General features: G+C 39.4%; 1 protein-coding gene across 2 annotated transcripts in view; it reads left to right on the forward strand.

The window, feature by feature from the left end:
• LOC106870866 (diphosphomevalonate decarboxylase) overlaps nucleotides 1–18758 on the forward strand; it is a 70597-nt gene that overhangs the window by 9682 nt on the left and 42157 nt on the right. For both annotated transcript variants that reach the window (XM_089353970.1, XM_089353969.1), the window contains exons 2-3: nucleotides 11810–11880; nucleotides 18556–18623. In XM_089353970.1, coding sequence (XP_089210096.1) covers nucleotides 11810–11880; nucleotides 18556–18623 — 139 coding nt within the window. The remainder of the gene's footprint in view (nucleotides 1–11809; nucleotides 11881–18555; nucleotides 18624–18758) is intronic.

Consider the following 18758-nt stretch of genomic DNA (forward strand, 5'->3'; position numbering starts at 1 on the left):
TCGATAAAATAAAATGCCTGTCAAGTAATGGGAGTCAATGTAATCGATGTCTCATCCCCTCAAAATTGCTACCCTTGACCCTTGCAATGGTTTGGTGTCCTGTTCAGAGGAAATGTGATCACGGTCATTTATATTCCATGGAAAGCCTTATGAGTCCTGAGACTCGAGAAACATACACACACACACAAACACACACACACACGGCTTTGGTCGGCCGGGTTGTGGTGAGTGGGTGCTACCGTAGAACAGCTTACTACAAATGATTATAACAGATGTGAAATACCCAACAGGGAAGGATTACAGCCACTCAAAACAACTTACTTTACTCCCTCACCTGATATTTGATTCAATTCTGTTCATGTTATGGCTTAATCCTGTTCTGGATCATAACTTTCTTGCATTTGTGACCGTGAATTGTGGTAGTGGTGGTGGTAGTGTCAGTGAGGAAGATGAGTTTCAGCTGTTTTGTTCTTTTTTTCTTGGCTACACATACTGAAAATAAAGATTGTTGAACATGACAACAATAATAATAATCCCTTCTATAATAGATATGATGGGCACAAGGGTGGCATCATGTTCCGAGGTTAGTACAACAAAATACCAGTCAAGTAGTTCTGATATTACTAACCCCTCCTTTCAAATTTCTGACTTTGAGTCTATGTGAAAGATAAGTGCAGATGTGGATGTGTGTTTATATAGCTGCAGACTTGCAGGTTAAAAGCTTGCTTCCCAATCATGTGATCTTAGGTTCAGTCCCTCTACTTGACACATTGGGCATGTGTCTTCTGAGCCAACCAGAGCCTTGTGAGTGGAATTTGAAAAGAAGTCCATTGTATATATGTGTGTGTGTGTGTATATATATATATGTATATATGTGTGTGTGTGTGTGTGTGTATATATATATGTATATATATGTGTGTGTGTATATATATATATATATAGATATCTTTTTATTATAGCCACACAGGGCTAAATACAGAAAATGGACAAATTACAAAGTAGAGCTTTTCTTGGGGGGGGGGGGGGGATAATTTGGATCAAAAGGGATTGCGGGAAGAAAAAAAAAAAAAACGTGGGGAGGGCGATCAATGTAAAAAACGGGGAACAGATTAGGTTTATCCGTGGAGAGAAAAGCCTACGGAAAAAACCACGGTCACCTCAGGCTTTTTTTTAAAAGGTACATGAAAGTAAGTACCTTCTCTCTTTTTGTCTCTTTTTGTTACAAGTCTATGCTTAAAATGGTGTCGTCTTTCATTCTTACCATTCTTTCCACATTTACCCATTTTTTATTGAAACTTTCATTCGACAACACCTTCCTCTCTATCCTCATCCTCCTTTTCAAGTGGTACTTGAAAAAGTTGATGAGGGACTGACCAGAGAGGAAAGTGTTTGTTTGTAGACCTTTCAAACGCGTCCACCACACGCATTCTTTTGCCATAGCTATCAGTGTTACAAAAACCGTTTTTCCTTCCCGTTTAAAGGAAGGTGGCGGAACAATATTCACGATAGACTCGGCTGATAAGTGGGCTCGTCCCACACGCGACAACAGCCGTTCGACGAAGGTCCACAGCTCTGAAATATCTGGACACTGCACGAGTGCGTGCAGAACGGTTTCGTCGCTCTGACCGCATCTCGGGCAGGTCGGTCCGGTGGTTTTCGAACCGTGTCTGTAGATCTTCTCTCGAACTGGTAGTGCGTCTCGATAGCATTGCCAAGCCAGGGATCTCTGGAAATTATCCATAGGCCCCGGCCCGAACGTCGTCTTGAAAAGGCGGGTTAGGAATTTCTCGTCGACACCCAGGTTTGCCCCGAGAGTGTCGTCAGACCTCCCCTCCACTAGTCCTCTATAGAACGCATTGGTCGTTTGGAAGTTGCACAAGTTTGATCCCGGACGGCAGAGCTGTTGTAGAGCTTGGCGACACTCGCGGTGCCAATCGCCCAGTTTCGGTCTCTTCCTGATCCATGTTTGCAGTTCGGTAAGTGAGACGAGCTGCGGGAAGGCGTGCCTCACAAACGGCGCCCACACCTGTTCACCGTCGTCAATGAAGTTCCAGAGATGCCGCAGTCTCAGCGCATGTCTGCGCATCATTAACCACGGCATCCCCAGTCCTCCACGTAACGGTTGTTGACAGCAAATGGATCGCCTCACCATCGGAACGCCACCCTTCCACAGAAAGCGGAAAAGTATGCGTTCTAGTTTCGTGATGGTGGCATCGGGACAAGGCACGACGGTCAGGCGGTAATCGATGACTGATGCGATATACACATTAGCCACCTCCGCCCGGCCTTTTAGAGATAACTTTCTCTCAGCCCATGTTTGGCTGAGTTTGATCACTCTACTGGTGATCTCGTCCCAGTTCTTATCCATTTGGAGGTCCGGACTGAACCAGACCCCGAGCAGTTTAACCGGTCCGTCCGTCCAGCGTCCCACTACGGAGTCACTGTTGGACGGTATGGGCTTGCTTCTCCAGGTGCCGAGTAACAAACCCACTGACTTTTCCGGGTTAATTTTTGCTCCTGTCACCGTTTCGTATTGTTTAAGTGTCTCGCCTAGCATCTCGACGTGCTTTTCGCTCGACACTATGACGGTGACATCGTCCGCATATGCAGACACGCTCGTCCCGCAACCCAGCTCTCGTGGGATACACCTCAGTGTCGCCAGCTTCCGCAGTAGTGGTTCGATCGTCAATACATACAGAAGCGCCGACAGGGGACATCCCTGACGGACCGAACGCGTGATGTCGAACTGTTTTGACAGGTGACCGTTTACCCGTATTACCGATCGGATGCCGCTATACAAGGCAGCGATCCAACCGCGGAAGACGGGACCAAAGCCAGCTGCCCTGAGGACGGCCGCTAGGTATCGATGGTCGACCCTATCGAAGGCTTTAGATTGATCTAAATTGATCAGCGCCCCACCCATGCCAGGATCCTTAACTACCCTGTCCATGATGTAGCGCATGAGGTGGAGGTTGTCATGGATACTTCTGCCCGGTACGGCGCATGTTTGCGCCCTGTCGACCAGTTTAACGATGACAAGCGCCAACCTTTCGGCTATTACTTTGGCCAAAATTTTCAAATCTGCGTTGAGCAGAGTGATGGGCCTGAAATTATCTATAAAATTCCCCTTGTTTGGGTCTTTCTTCAGCAATGTCACTGCACCTCGGCTCACGAAACCGGGAATTCTCCCGTTTTGTTGCCAGTTGCAGTAGACTGATGCCAAGAGGTCGCCAAACAAGTCTGGCATTTGACAATACAGCTCGTAGGGTAGACCATCCAATCCAGGTGACTTATCCCTCGCGCAGCCCGCCATAGCATCCCTTACTTCAGCAGCTGTGATGGGACCCTCACAACACTCTGCCTCTCCCGCCGAGAGCCGCGGCAGGCCGGTCAGGTAGGCAGTGAAGTCCATCCTGCGTTCCGACTCACCGCTCGCACCGAACAGTCGAGCAAAGTGCTGTTGAAAGGCCCCACACATCCTTTCGGGTTCGAGCAGACTACATCCCTGTTCATCGATTAGAGACTGAATGGTGGCTCTGTTACCGCGTTGCGCCTCCGCCACCCGGGCTTCTCGCGCAGCTTCGATCCCTTCGTTCCTTAAGGCACGCATTTTAGCTCTGACTACGCAACCTTCGTGTTTGGCGTTGAGGTGTTGATCGAGGGCCATCCTCGCAGCCAAAACGTTGGTTGCGCTGCCAGTTGTAAGTGCCTCTTCTAGTTTCTTAACTAAGTCTCCCTCTACTCTATTTCGATCTATCGCTAGTTCTTTACTAAACCTAATAGATTCCGATTTGATTGCCATTTTCAGGGCAAACCACCAGCGGTTGTTAACGATGGCTCCTGTTAACGCCCTCTTAATTTATTCGCTAATCCGGTTCCTGTAAACCTGCCGCGCTAAGAGCGAAGCGTTCAGTTTCCAGTAACCGGGACCCTGCCTATGTGTCTTATCGAAGTCGAGCGTACACGTCACAAACTTGTGATCTGTGTAGCTGACTATTTTAAATTGTGGACATCCTACACTATCTCTATCCGCTGTCCTACATAGAACTCTATCTAGATACGATCTCGACGATCCGACGCGGTTTGTCCAAGTCCACGTTGGCACGTTCGGATGGTCGAGTCGGAACCTGTCAGACAAATGGAAACGTCTGAGCAGGTCTTTGAGGCACTTACATCCCCTTCTACTCCTATCCACTCCCACATAGTCTATATGCGTGTCCAATAGATAGATATGTGTGTGTACACCCTTGTCTTGCAGAGAACCACACTGCACAGGGCTCCAGCATGCAATGGTGTGTCATATGGGGTGTACTGGGATAGTCTGGATATGTTGTACACATTCCACTGTATACCTGTTTTTATTGCTGTTTAGCCCCAATTCAGACCTTTGGGCATCCCATTTTTATTCATATCTCTGATTATGTTTTTTTCCAGTGTGTCTTTCCTTTTTTTAAGCTTGTGTAATGTAATTTGAGGAAATTTGGTTGCAACATCTTACAGACTGAGCAGCCATATAGAGGCTCCCTAATTGGTCTGGTGATAAGTAAGTTGGGCTCAGAATGTGACTAATATTTTCATGCACATTTTCGTCCTAAATGCATAAAGAGAAGCAATCAGACAATCCGTTATTGCTGTTGAAAACCAAAGGCTTGATTTAAATATAAGACTTCTTATTGACATTGTGTTAGAAAGGTGTATCTATTTCCATTCTTTACTAGTGCATGCCATTTCTTAAATATGTTACTTTCTTTTCTATAATATCTCCTTGCATGACATGAATATCACTGATACTATTTGGGTGTATTTGGTGTCTTGCATGACTAAAGATCGCTCCTCCCCTGACTGAAAGAAGAAAAAGCAAGGAAGCTGTTGGGAAAGGATAGTAAGAGAAAAACAAGCAGGGGTGGAATAGCCATAGCATTACATTTTTGCATGCAAGTATCATGCAACTTGCTCTGAGGAGCTCTTTCATGACAACAGATGTAGTAGCTCCTTGGTTTTTCCTACTCTCTTCTTATTGCCATTTTGGTCTCCTAGGTAACAAAAACCATGCACAACTTCTAGGGAGCCTTCTAAGCAGTTGAGAGTGTCTATTTTATGATCGTTTTTTCTACTTAATGTAAATGCTGATTATAGATTTTAGTCAAAATGCTCAGAGAATCACATGAATTTCATTACAAGCTGAAATACAACCATTAAAAAAATTTTTGTTTCTGTGTTTCATCATCATTACTTAACATCTGTTTTCCATGTGGGCATAGGTTGGACAGATCAACAGGAGCTGATGAGCCAGATGATTGTGTCAAGCTCTAATGTCTGCTTTGCATGGTTTCTATGACTGGACATCATTCCTAATGTCAACCACTTTAGTGTACTGAATGGGGATATGAGTTAGTTTAAAGAAATCACAGTGATTGTTGTCAATTTTTTAATAGCTGTATCTAATTAATTTTGTGTAGGTTATAATGAATTAATATGTATCAGTCTACCATTCTCCTATGTACTGTATTATCCTGCAGGTGTAAGTAATGAAAGCAGAACCTGTTACTATAAATCATTAGCACCACTTTTGTGTTGCATCCCGCCCTCATACTCATGCAACTTACCCACCTTTCCTGATTCTTCTTTCTCCATCCCCACTTCTATTCACCTTCTTGGACACCTGAGCATACATTTTGGCACTTCTTCACTACCATATCTATTTTTCTCCTGATACCACTCCTATGCACCCATGTAAAATGCAAGGTAGCTATGAATCTTCTCCACTGCAATAAGCCTGTATTTGTCCCTCCTATCGTTCTTCAATCCCCTCACCTTGCATTAAATGATTAGTCTATCTCCTATACGTCTTCTCAAGTGAGAGAACTTTTTAGTTTTGTGAATTACAAGGCAGCCTCACTACAGCTGATGCCATGAATGTAAATATGATGATAATAATGATAATTTATGGAATCATATTCATATGTTTAGTAAACATATATTTAGTCTCATTTGTGAAATTAAGCCTGGTGACTTTTGATAGCTTGGAATGGAGATGGTATGTTAGTACTTTGATTTTCTATTAAAGGCTCATCAACGTTTGCTTACCTCTGCTAAAAGAAGGTAATATAGAGCTACTAAGAAAAGAAGCAAACATAACAATAATTACATAATCGTACAAGGGTGACAGCAGATCATTAACCCTTTCGTTACTAACCTGGCCGTAGCCGGCTGAAAAATTTTTTGGTTCATAAGACTAACCCGGCCGTTGCCGGCCGAGCGTACCCATTGTTATTTAAATGTATATTTGAACCCAAATATCGTTAGTACATTCGTTAAAACACCTGATTTCACTTTGCAAACAGTTGAGTTATTGTCTCCCACATTGTTTGGCGTGATATTTGAACTCAGTGAATTTTGGAAGATTTTTTTCCACATTTTTTGCGGCGTTAATTTTTTTCAACTTTGAAGATGGAGAGGAGTTTCATGCTATCAAGCAGTGATTCCGAATTTAAAGGTTTTTCAACAGAAGATATGGAGATATCAAAGAAAAGAATGAATGAGCTACAAAAGCACGTGGTGAACGATAATGAATCGGATATTTCTGTATCCGAAACTGAAAACAGTGATTCAGAAAGCAGTGATTCTGAAAGCAGCGATTCTGAAAGCAGCGACGGCGACAGCGAGGATGATTTTTACACCAGAAAAAGATTTTAAAAATATTTTTATTAACAATTTTTCTGAGGAAACAGGGTCTACCCATAGCCTTTCTCAGGAAGCGAAACCTTTAGACTTCTTTTTCATGCTTGTTTGAAATGATTACTGCGGAAACAAACCGTTACGCAGATTGTAAACAAACCGGAAAAAAAAGATAGCTTGTGGTTTCCTGCAACTGTAGATGAAATATGGGCATTTTTTGCCATAAATATTATTATGGGTATTATTAGACAGTTACCCAGAATAACAAATTACTGGAATGATCAGGAACCTTTTGGCAATGAATATATTTCCAGTATTATGAACGAGTACGATTCGTGAAGCTGAACCAATATTTACATGTGAGAGACACTAGCAGTACCCCAGTACGTGGAGAACTTTCAGACAAAAATTATGCAATAGAATTGATTAAAAGCCCTTTCTTTAATTATGTTCCAAATATCACATTAATATGTTGATAAATAAAAAAGTTACAGGTGCTTAATGAGACTAGTCTAAATTCATGATAATTTTAGAATTTAATTGAAACTCATGAGGGGTGTATTTTGATCAGAAATATAGTAACGAAAGGGTTAATAACTGATGTACCAATACAGTATGCTCTATGGATAAATGTAACACACACACACACACACACACTCCAGGTGGCAAATTGTAGTTGTTAGTGTGTTGGATAGAATGCTTTGTGGTATTTGTTTTGCTTCTCTGTGCACTGTGTACAATCCCTGTCAAGGTCAACTTTGACTTTCATTCATTTGGAGTTAATAAGAATGTAGTGATCTAGGGTGTTGCATTAGTGGAACTATGAGAAGATTGTGTAAGTTGCATTGCACTATTGTTTGCTTTCTGACAGCAACACTGGCAGAACACTGAGAGCAAGATATTTTGGCCCAATTTGGTAGTCTTTCCTTGGATATATGTCAGTGGTGTGGAAATGGGGAAATTTGCATGCATGGTCAACTGCTGGTCTTCCTCTAAAATAGCTTACCCTGGCTTGAATATGAATATGCAGATGCTTGGTCAACATTGACTGACAGAGGTATGACTTTGTAAACATGAGGAAAGATGTTTTGGTTTGCACCTTGCAAGTTTAGCTTACTTCCTGTTGGAGATTTATTGGGTGGTTTTAAAATAAGAGCTTCGAAGTCACGTCTTCTGAAATGTAACCAATTTGAGAGAGTGAGAGAGAGAATTGACCCCAGCACTTGACTGGTACTTTATTTGTTAAACCCCGAAAGACGAAAAGCAAAGTTGATTCCAGTGGGATTTGAACACAGAATGTAGCAAGTGTGAAGAAATACTGCAAGACATTCTATCTGATGCTCTACCAGGTCGTTTCTTACATACTTTATTTGCATATACAGTGCAACCTCAAATATAATACAATCTTTACACCCTTTAAAATCATCATCTTTACCAGTTTTCCATGTTTCCATGTGTTGGTGTATTTGATCATTCTGTTTTGAATCTGTTGTCTGTACTTCAAACTGGTTTTTGCCATTTTGATTATTAAATGTAAAGCTAGACAAATACATAGTTAACAGAAAAAATATTACTAACCAGTGGTAGTATCACTATTATGAAAAATATTTGATTTGAAGTTAGTATTTTTAAAATAATCATTAAAAACAAGTAACATTCACTGAAAAAAGAACTCAGTAATTTATTAGGTAGAAGTTACTGTGACCTTTAAGTTTACTGGCATAAATTCTATTATGTATTGATATATTTTTTTGTCAAGGAAAGGAAGATAACTGCAATCAAGCTGGAGTTAACTCTAGGTTACTCTGTGTGCGTGTGTGTGTATCATCATCATCATTGTTTAACCTTCAACCTTCCATGCTGGTATGGGTTGGATGGCTTGACAGGAGCTAGCCAGGCAGAAGCCTGCACCAGTACTATGTATCTGTTTTGGCAGGGTTTTAATAGCTGGAAGTGTGGACTGAGTGCTTTTTATATGGCACAAGCACAGGCGAGGTAAGTTTTGGCAAGGTTTTTACAGCTAGATGCCCTTCCAAATGCCAACCACTTTACAGTGTGGACTGGATGCTTTTTAAGTGGCACTTGCACTGGCAGGGTCACCAAGTAATTTGCAAGACAAAATATCCTTTGAGAGGGAATGGAACATTAGAGGAGGTGATCTTGTGTCAGATGATGATTATAGTGAGACAGAGAGACTGAAACAGGTGTTTTGCTGTAAAGGAGAGATCAGGAATGAGGACAGAAACAAGAGTACTGCCATAGAGGAGAAGGAGAGAGAGAGAGTGTGGGAGACAGCAAGAATACAAGAGAGAGCAGTGTGTGGTGAAAACCTTGGTTTATAGAGGGAGTGGAGGGCTTCTGGATAGCAATAGTACAAAGAAACAGGACTAGGGAGTGAGAGGTAAACATAGTGCATGAAAGAGGAAATGTGAGGAACAAAGTAGATGTTGGAATATAGCTTGGTTTGTTGGGGTAGGGTGTGTGAAAAGTTTTCTTGTTATGTGTGGGTGGAACACAGCACTTCTAGAACCCAGTTTCACTGACATAGACAGGTCTTCTCAGGAACTTCATATCGCCAGACATCTTAGTCCATTGTCATTTCTTCCGTGAGGCCCAACATCCTGAGATTGGTCCTTACCACTTCATCCCATGTCTTCCTGGGTCTCCTTCTTCCGTGGGTACCATCTACTTTCAGTGATCGGCACTTCTTTATGTAGCTGTCTTCATTCATACACATCACATGTCCAAACCAACATAGTCTTCTCTCTTGTATGCTGCATTTGATTCCTCTTATGCTCAACTTTTCTCTCAATACATTTGCACTTTGTTACACATGCACACTGATAATATAGTCCTATATTTAAAAGATGAAGAATTATGAACATTATTTACATTCGACGGATATTTGTCCTTATCTTGTTTGTAGTTAACACATCAGGTGTCTTGGGGAAATTTTGAACCTTGATTCTCCTCCTATGGTATTTTTCGATGTTATTATTATTATTATTCAGGTCACTGCCTGGAATTGAACTTGGAATCTTGGGGTTAGTATCCTGTGCTCTTAACACTACGCCATATGCTTGAGGGCAATTGTGGAGTGAATTTTAGGGCTTATAAATCTAATATTTTCCTATCCTTCCTTAATATTGGTTCCCATATGCTTCTTATATCTGCACTTGGTCTGCTTAGGAGGTTGTTGTGTCCTAGCATATGTGCTGCTTTTTTTAGTTTTTGTATTTTCCAGTGGTGTTCTCTGTCTATTATTTCAACTTCATCCCACAGGGGGAAGTGGTCTCCATTTTTCCATGCATGATCAGCTATACCCGATTTATCAATATCTCCTTGTGTTACAGCTTTGTGATGTTCGTCTACCTTTATTTTGAAGGGGCGACATGTTTCGCCTTTGTATAACCTACCACAGCTGCATGGGATGGAGTACATGCAGTCTTTGGTCATATTCTCTTCTATGGTGGTTTTACTCGAAGGAGATATTTACCAAGTGTTGTATTACTCTTGAATACTGTCCTGATGTCTATGAGCCACATATCTTTTGTATCTTTTGGAGAGGCCTTTGACATAGGGTAAACAGACTGTGGACAGTTTATTGGTTTTATCCTCTCTTTTCTTCATAATTGGAGTGGATAGTATGTTTTTGGGGTAGTTGTTGCTTAATAGATTGTTACTGAGTCTGATCATTTCTTCGTGGTGTGTATCACGATTGCTACGGAAACTAAAAGCAGCAGCACATATGCTTAGGACAAAACAACCTCTTAAGCACATCAAGTGCAGATATGAGTAGCATATGGGAACCGGTATTAAGGAAGGATAGGAAAATATTAGATTTATAAGCCCTAAAATTCACTCCATAATTGCCCATGGGCATATGGTGTAGTGGTTAAGAGCGCAGGCTACTAACCCCAAGATTCTGAGTTCAATTCCAGGTAGTGACTTGAATAATAATAGTAATAATAATAACATCAAAAAGTACCTTAGGAATGAGAAACGAGGTTTGAAATTTCCCCAAGACACCTGATGAAGGCTGGAGGGTATATAAACAAGATGAGGACAAACATCCATCTAATGTAAATAATATGCACACTGATGTTGCACATCCAATGGAGTATACTACTTTCATTTCTCTCCAGTCTATGCATGCCTTTGGCATTTAGAACCCATGTCTCACTTCCATGGAGTTTAGCTGTTTGCACACAAGCATCATATAGTCTACCTTTCACTCTGAGAGAGTCCTTTTGTTGCCAACAGAGGTCATAGCTCTCTGAATTGCGATATATATATATCATCATTATATATATATGTGCATTCCATGTTAGCATGTGTTGGATGATTTGACAGGATCCAACCAATCAAGATTGTGATTCAATGTGCTGACTGCATTTTTTTTATTAGCTTTGAGACACCACCTTGGGACTTGCATGACTAAAGATCGCTCCTCCCCTGACTGAAAGAAGAAAAAGCAAGGAAGCTGTTGGGAAAGGATAGTAAGAGAAAAACAAGCAGGGGTGGAATAGCCATAGCATTACATTTTTGCATGCAAGTATCATGCAACTTGCTCTGAGGAGCTCTTTCATGACAACAGATGTAGTAGCTCCTTGGTTTTTCCTACTCTCTTCTTATTGCCATTTTGGTCTCCTAGGTAACAAAAACCATGCACAACTTCTAGGGAGCCTTCTAAGCAGTTGAGAGTGTCTATTTTATGATCGTTTTTTCTACTTAATGTTCCGGTACTCTTACCACTTATGAAACCTACCTTTGCTGTTGGCTTGCTCATGATCCCACTTTCATAGATTCTGCAAATGTATGGAAACTACATACACTTTGTAAAGTAGTTGGCATTAGGAAGGGCATCCAACTGTAGAAACCAAGCTAAAATAGACTATGGATGCTGGTGTGGCCCCTGAGCTTGCCAGTTCCTGTCAAACCATCCAAACCATGGCAGTATGGAAAATGGTTGTTTAAATGATGATGATGTGTACATACATTTATATATTTGTATTTTGTATGTATGGCTTTAACCTGCTTAATATTCAGTTTGTCATATCAATTAATTTGCTTCTGTTCATATTTTTATGCATAACACTTAATAAAAATATTAATTTCATTTCACTTTTAGGGGGTAAACGTGATGAAAATCTTATTCTTCCTCTGAATTCTTCGATAAGCGTAACACTCAGTCCTACTCAAGTAAGATTCATTTTTATAATATCATAGATTCTTTGAGAATCTTGACATGAAATGTAATATTTTAAATTTCATGACTGTTAATCTCATCTTTCAGGTTTTTGTGTTTTGTGCAACACTTTGTTTTGATTTCTGTTAGTCTATAGAAGTTGTGTGTGTGGGGGGGTATTTTTTTTCCATATTCCACCTTAATATAGAGGGTAAGCTGTTTTATAGAGCATTGATGAGAAAGGTAGCAAGATTTCCTAGCACTGAACTCAAATACAACAATTCTGAAAGCTAGTGTTTCAGGATTCTAAGGCTGCTGTCTTTATACTATTCAGATTGGTTGGAGAACCACTCAACATGCTAGGAAGGGAAGAGAAGACTGTTTCTTGTTGACTAACACTTACATGTAGATCAGTTCCTGATGCTCTGATTTGTAAATCATTGGATTATTTTTAACATTCTGAGATGTGTGAAGGATTTTCAATTGTGATACCTTGATTCAAAAGTCATACAGTTTACCACAAAAGGGAATTCACAACAAACTTGCAGACAAAGGATGTAGGCATCAAGATGGGCTGCCATTCCTCTACTCCTTTGTTGTGGCTATGGTTTGAGAAGTGCAATAAGCTGCTTGGATGGAATGAAGGTCAGAAGACATCTGAAACTGTTACAGCTGTATGCTTTTATTGATGACATTACTACCATAGAGGAGATAAACAGAAGCAAAATTAGTTTGGTTTGATGAGCATCCCAACAATCCTGACTGAACACTAAATTCAAAAGAAGCTGCACTCTGTTCATAATGTAATTTCAAGTTAAAGAATTCAACTTGGAAATTTTAGGGGAGCTAATTCCAATGATTAGGAAGCAGGCAATTAAGTGCTGCAGTATCTCCATAGTACCTTTAAATGATGCAAAGAAGGATACTGAGATTGAGGTCATATTGAGACAAGATCTAACTGTCATTGATAACTATGGTTTGGCAGAAAGGATAGAAAAGTGTATTAACAAGTTCCCATAGGAGTGGGTCAGTCTGCCATCATGCTTTACAAGAGCTGGCCTTTATACTACTACTACAAAACTCCAGCTGGGACGGATGTAGAACAAATGGTTATCTCATCAGAGTAACAAAGGTAACCAAGATGTTGTGATTAAAGAAATTTGTTATATTGAAGAGGAGCATGTGACTTAGACAGCAGGGTTAAGAAACCAATGCTTATGGTAGCCAGGCAAAAAACCTATTGTGGAGCATGTTGTAAATGGAAACAGTAAGACAGCTGAAATTTTTCTTGAGAGTAGTGTATGATGAGGTTCCATCCTCTGTCAATGTTAGGCGCTAGGGCTGGACTTGAGTAACACTGTTGATTGTCATTGATGTGGAGGTTGTGCATTACTGGAACATATTTTAGCAACATGTAAGTCATCCCTTGCAGAGTTTGGTGGTATAACCAAGTCTTGACTCTTTGCTTAATCACTAAAATTGCAATGCAGCACACCCATGCAATGAGAATCAACATGAAACTGTAGGATAGAGTGGAAGGATAATTCAGGAGCAAAAACAAAGGGAAATTTAAAATCAAACTTGTTTTATGGTGCTAATGACTAAAAAGTGCAGGTTGATTTGAAGGAAGTGCTCATATTCCCAAACCATGTTGCAATAATGAAGTAATGCACTTGCTTTGGCAAAATAAATTATGCTTGTTGAATTGATTGACAGAACCTAGAATAAGCACATGCAGTATGAAGGAATTAAAGAATTGTGTGATGCACAAGGATGGCAGTCCACAGTGATTCCAGTAGAGATAGGATGTCATGGGTTTATAGTTGGACTGACTGCATCTTACCTGGCTGACATTGGACTTAGGATGGACAGCAAAGCAGTAATTCAACAAAAAATGTCCCACAATGGTTATGCCAGCTGTGTGTCAGAGAAAGACCAAAGCTGACTGCAAAGGACACATCCCAAATAAACAATGGCTTTTAATTTAGGCACAAGGCCAGGAGTTATAAGGAAATGACTTTATTCTATTGATTCCAGAATGAGCTTGATATTTAAGAGAATGTTAAAATGAGCTGGACATTATTTTATCTAATGTTCGAACATTTCTGTCAGTTTGTTGATTTGAGTCTTCAACAAATAATAAATCAAAATAGTTGATGTACAGTTGGAGTGGTTACAACTGCTTTCAGTTTATTATGGTGATTGCATGAATGACAAAAGGTTAAAAAAGCTATGTTTTACTATGGCCAAAAGGACACTGACATTCTCTGGCAGCATCATTGCTGTTTGGTACCTCTGGAAAGAATGATACTGTTGGAAGGCACTGAAATTGTAATCACCAGTCAACAGCAGTTTTGTTGAGTATTCTACAATGCAAGTTAAATGTTAAAAAAAAAAATTATTATTGTTATGCTGTGTTGAGATTTAAAAACCTTCATTTCTGATGTAGAAAAGTTTATGACAGGGAAGATAACTCTTGCTTGAAATAATGTGGTCCTATGACACATGCCTAGAAGGATCAGTGCTATATGGGTGTGAAAGATAGATAGTGAATGTCGATGTTTCTTGCTTGATTGGGGAGGAAGATGTTGCAATACTAATATATGAAAAAAGCTGAGTGCAAGTAAGATGATAAAGCAATTGGAGTATAAATTAAATGTGAGGTATGCTACATTGCTATGTGGAAAAGAGATATTCATTCTTCTTACAAAGGTCACTTATTTATCCTGTATTAACTCATGCTATTCTAGTCTCTTTGGATACTGGTGGTTATATTTAAGCATCGACCAATGTGTGCAAATGAGAAAAATACTGGTATAGACAAGTAATTTGAATAGATGATGTTTGTGAATAATTGTTGTAAATTAATAATAGAAGGTCTCTAGTGCTGAGATAAACCAAGATTAGGTAGTTGTTGGGGGAATGCTGAAAGCATTAGGTTACTCAAATGAGATGTCATAGGAATAAAATGCAAGATGATGTACATAAGATCCAAAACTATGTCTGACTGGAAAAACCGCATCAAAATGTATTCAACCTTAACCTGCCCAAGATTGCTTTGGTTCTGTGATATAAACTATCCATTTAAAAATATTACCATTTAAAATTTTTCACCACAATTTCATGAAAGAACATATAGTATATTACAAACTCTAGATAAATGATGAAAAAAATATTTTGTGAAGTCCCTTCAGATTTTAAATCATTTTCAAAAATTAATTAATAGTATGTTTCAATAGAAGGGTTAAACAATAATCCAGATGATAAAGGAGAATATTTGTGTACAAGATAATCAATCTAGCCTTAACAGGAGTGTGTGTGTGTGTGTGTGTATATATATATATATATATATATATATATATATATATATATATATATGTATGTATGTATATGTATGTATGTATATATTATATTTAGTAGTGTATTATGGTAACAAAATAAAATACTGCTGCTGCGCCAGTAATTAAATATGCGTACTAGTTGCTAGGAATGTGTTTAATATACAAATTGGTCTATTCTTTAAATCTGGTGGATATTTAAACAGTGTGTTCATGGATAGTTAATGGGTTAGATAAAGTGCTGATGAAAGGATAATAATCCTTGAAATATGCATATAATACCCAATTTGTTAATGAAATGTTGTAACACAGTGGTAGCTGTAAATTCTATAGAAAATCTTCAGATAGGACTTTAAAATGATTATGGTTGGCGTTAGGAAGGGCATCCAGCTGTAGAAACTCTGCCAAATCAGACTGGAGCCTGGTGTTGCCATCCGGTTTCACCAGTCCTCAGTCAAATCGTCCAACCCATGCTAGCATGGAAAGCGGACGTTAAACGATGATGATGATGATGATATATATTAAAATACAGAGATGCCTATAATAGGACATCTAACCTGCTAGAAAGAGGGTTACTGCTCTTTCTAGCGGGTTAGATGTCCTATTATAGGCATCTCTGTATTTTAATGAATAATATATATATAGTCTATTGACTAATTTTTATTCTCGCTGGACCACTGGTGGTAAATAAAATTTCTAAAATTTTTTTTGCTGCCCTATGATTTATTAATGATAATATATATATATATATATATATGTATATATATTGATAGGAAGGACAACAAAAGAAAGAAAGAGACCTCGATATTATGTAAATAGAGGAATTTATCTGTAAATAATATGTGACAATTATTCGGTAGCCATGATAAAACTCTGAGTTTTGGATGCCGGGGTGGAAACCCACGCCACCATCTCTTCAGTTATCTGGCCATTGAAAATTTCTATGAAAATGACCTGCAATTTTCAGTGGCCAGATAACTGAAGAGATGGCGGTGTGGGTTTCTGCTCTGGCATCCGAAACTCGGAGTTTTATAATAGCTATTGAATAATTGTCTCATATTATGTACATATATATATATATATGTATGTATGTATGTATATACATGCATGGTTTGATCAATAGATAACTGAACTGTTGCCATATTAATGATGCTAAAGCATGCAGAGTGAAGCCACTTGGCATAGATTGATCTTGAACTCTATTGTGCATGCCCACTAAGTTTTTAATGTTCTGTTTCACTTCTGCTGTTTACAGCAGTGCTTCAAAGGAAGGCGTGTAGTGTCATATTGACTATGATAAAGAAAATTGAGCAGAGAATCTACTTCAAATTTTGCCAAAAGCTTGGCAATACCTGCTCAGAGGCCTATGCAAAGTTTACAAAAAGTTTTCATTCTTCTTGACACATTCAAAGAGATCTTGTGCAACTGAAACCTGAGTGTCTTTTTGATCAGCTGAAAGCAGTTTTGGTACAAACTTGGCAGACATGCATCTCATACCCAAATCTTCAGTGATAATGGACTGAACTGAACTGTATGGTTGCGGGTACACTTGTGTGCAGCTCATACACTCCTCTCCATACACTTTCTGCAACTTTGCGTAAGCCTCTGAGCAGGTATCGCCATGACGAAACTGTACAAAGTGTGTGTGTACGTGCGTGTGTACATATATACATCATGATCATCATTTAACATCTGTTGTCCATGCTGGCATGGGTTGGATGGTTTGACCAGGGCTGGCAAGCTGGAAGGCTGCACCAGACTAGTCTGTTTTGGCATGGTTTCTACAGCTTGATACCCTTCCTAACGCCACCCACTCCGAGATTGTGATGGGTGCTTTTACATGCAACCAGCATGGGTACCATTTGTGTGACACTGGTGTTTGCCATGACTGTGGTTTTACTTGGCCTGATGGGTCTTCTTCTCAAGCATGGCATAATGCCAAATGGACTTAGTCATTGCCTCTTTAAGGTCTAACGCTTGAAGTCTGGCATAATGCCAAATGGCCTTGGTCCTTGCCTCTGTGAGGCCCAATGCTCGAAAGATGCTTTTCCGTTCTACTGGCACAATACCAGTGTCTGCCACAACTGCGATTTTACTTGGCTTGATGGGTCTTCTCAAGCACAAAGATCTCAGTTATTGCCACTGTGAGGCCCAACATTCGAATAAAGTTCAACCACTTTGTCTCCATGAGGCTCAATGCTCGAAAGGTGTCTTTTACGTGTCACACTGGTGCCAGTTACCTAACACCAGCCACAACTATGATTTCACTTGGCTTGATGGGTCTTCTCAAGCACAGCTTATCATCAAAGGTCTTGGTCACCAGTCATTGCCTTTATGAGGCTCAAAGTTTGGTGATCATGTTTCACCACCTCATCATATGTCTTCCTGTACTGCAGGTTCCCTCCACAGTTAGGAATTGGCACTTCTTTACACATCTGTCCTCGTCCATATGCATCACATGACCATACCAGTGCATTTGTTTCTCTTGCACACCTTTTGGTGCATGCAGTAGTAGTGTGGGTGATTGTTGGTAGCAGGGATGGAGGTATGCAAGTAGTCTTCTGGTAGAGAAGCAAGGCAGAGCCCTGTAGTGGTTTCCGGTATTGAAAATAGATTTTCAGTGTAGGGGCAGGGATGGGTGGGTGCATTGCAGACAAGTAATGCCAATTTAAAGCAAGAGTGCCTATGAATGGGAGAAACATGGCAATAGTGAGAGACATAAGTAAAACAAGAGTGCTTATGAATTTTAGAGCAGTGGCGAAAACATGAAACAGAGAAAACTAAGGTTTTAGGGAATTACAATTTGAAAGTTATTTGAAGAATTGATTTAAATAATTACAGGTTACAAAAGTATATGTCAGTAATATGGGTTAGATGAATGAATGAATGAATGAATGAAGTGATTGAAAGAAGAGAAATTCAAGTGTGTGAATGTTTATATTTTGCACTTATTCTTCAAATAGTTGAGCTCCAGATGCTGATAGTGGCATTTACTTGTCAACAAATTGTCTGGTAGCTCTGCATTTTCAAAGACAAGTGGCAATATATATTTGTGTTATGCTAACATTGAAGAACAGGCATAAAACAGACAATTTCAGGTTTTAGAAAATCCTTATTAATGTCTTATTATTGTTAGAAGTTGATAAAATACATGTAAGATGGCCAGTAGACCTCTGTTACACAACTGCAAGATCCTATTGTTGTCTTCTCACACTAGTATAGTACCCTAGAAAATTGTATAAACATAAACATTACCATATCTCATTCTCCACTCTATAATTCTGGCATATTTTTTCTTTGATGTAACAAACAAATAATAAATAATCCAAATTTATGTATTTTTCTGTACAGCTTCGAGCAAAAACGACTGTTGCATTGAGTAAGGATTTTGAGAAGACTAGAATATGGCTTAATGCAGTGTAAGTATTGATTGATTTATCAATAAAATTTTCAAACATTGCTTGATATTTTTATCAGTATTAATATTTCCCATTAATGTTTGTTACAGTGTAATGGTTTTACAATAGTTAAATGGCTACATTGTTAAACTATTG

The sequence above is a fragment of the Octopus bimaculoides genome, chromosome 6 (genome assembly GCF_046866305.1).
Source record: "Octopus bimaculoides isolate indiv1 chromosome 6, ASM4686630v1, whole genome shotgun sequence".
NCBI classification, from domain to species: domain Eukaryota; kingdom Metazoa; phylum Mollusca; class Cephalopoda; order Octopoda; family Octopodidae; genus Octopus; species Octopus bimaculoides.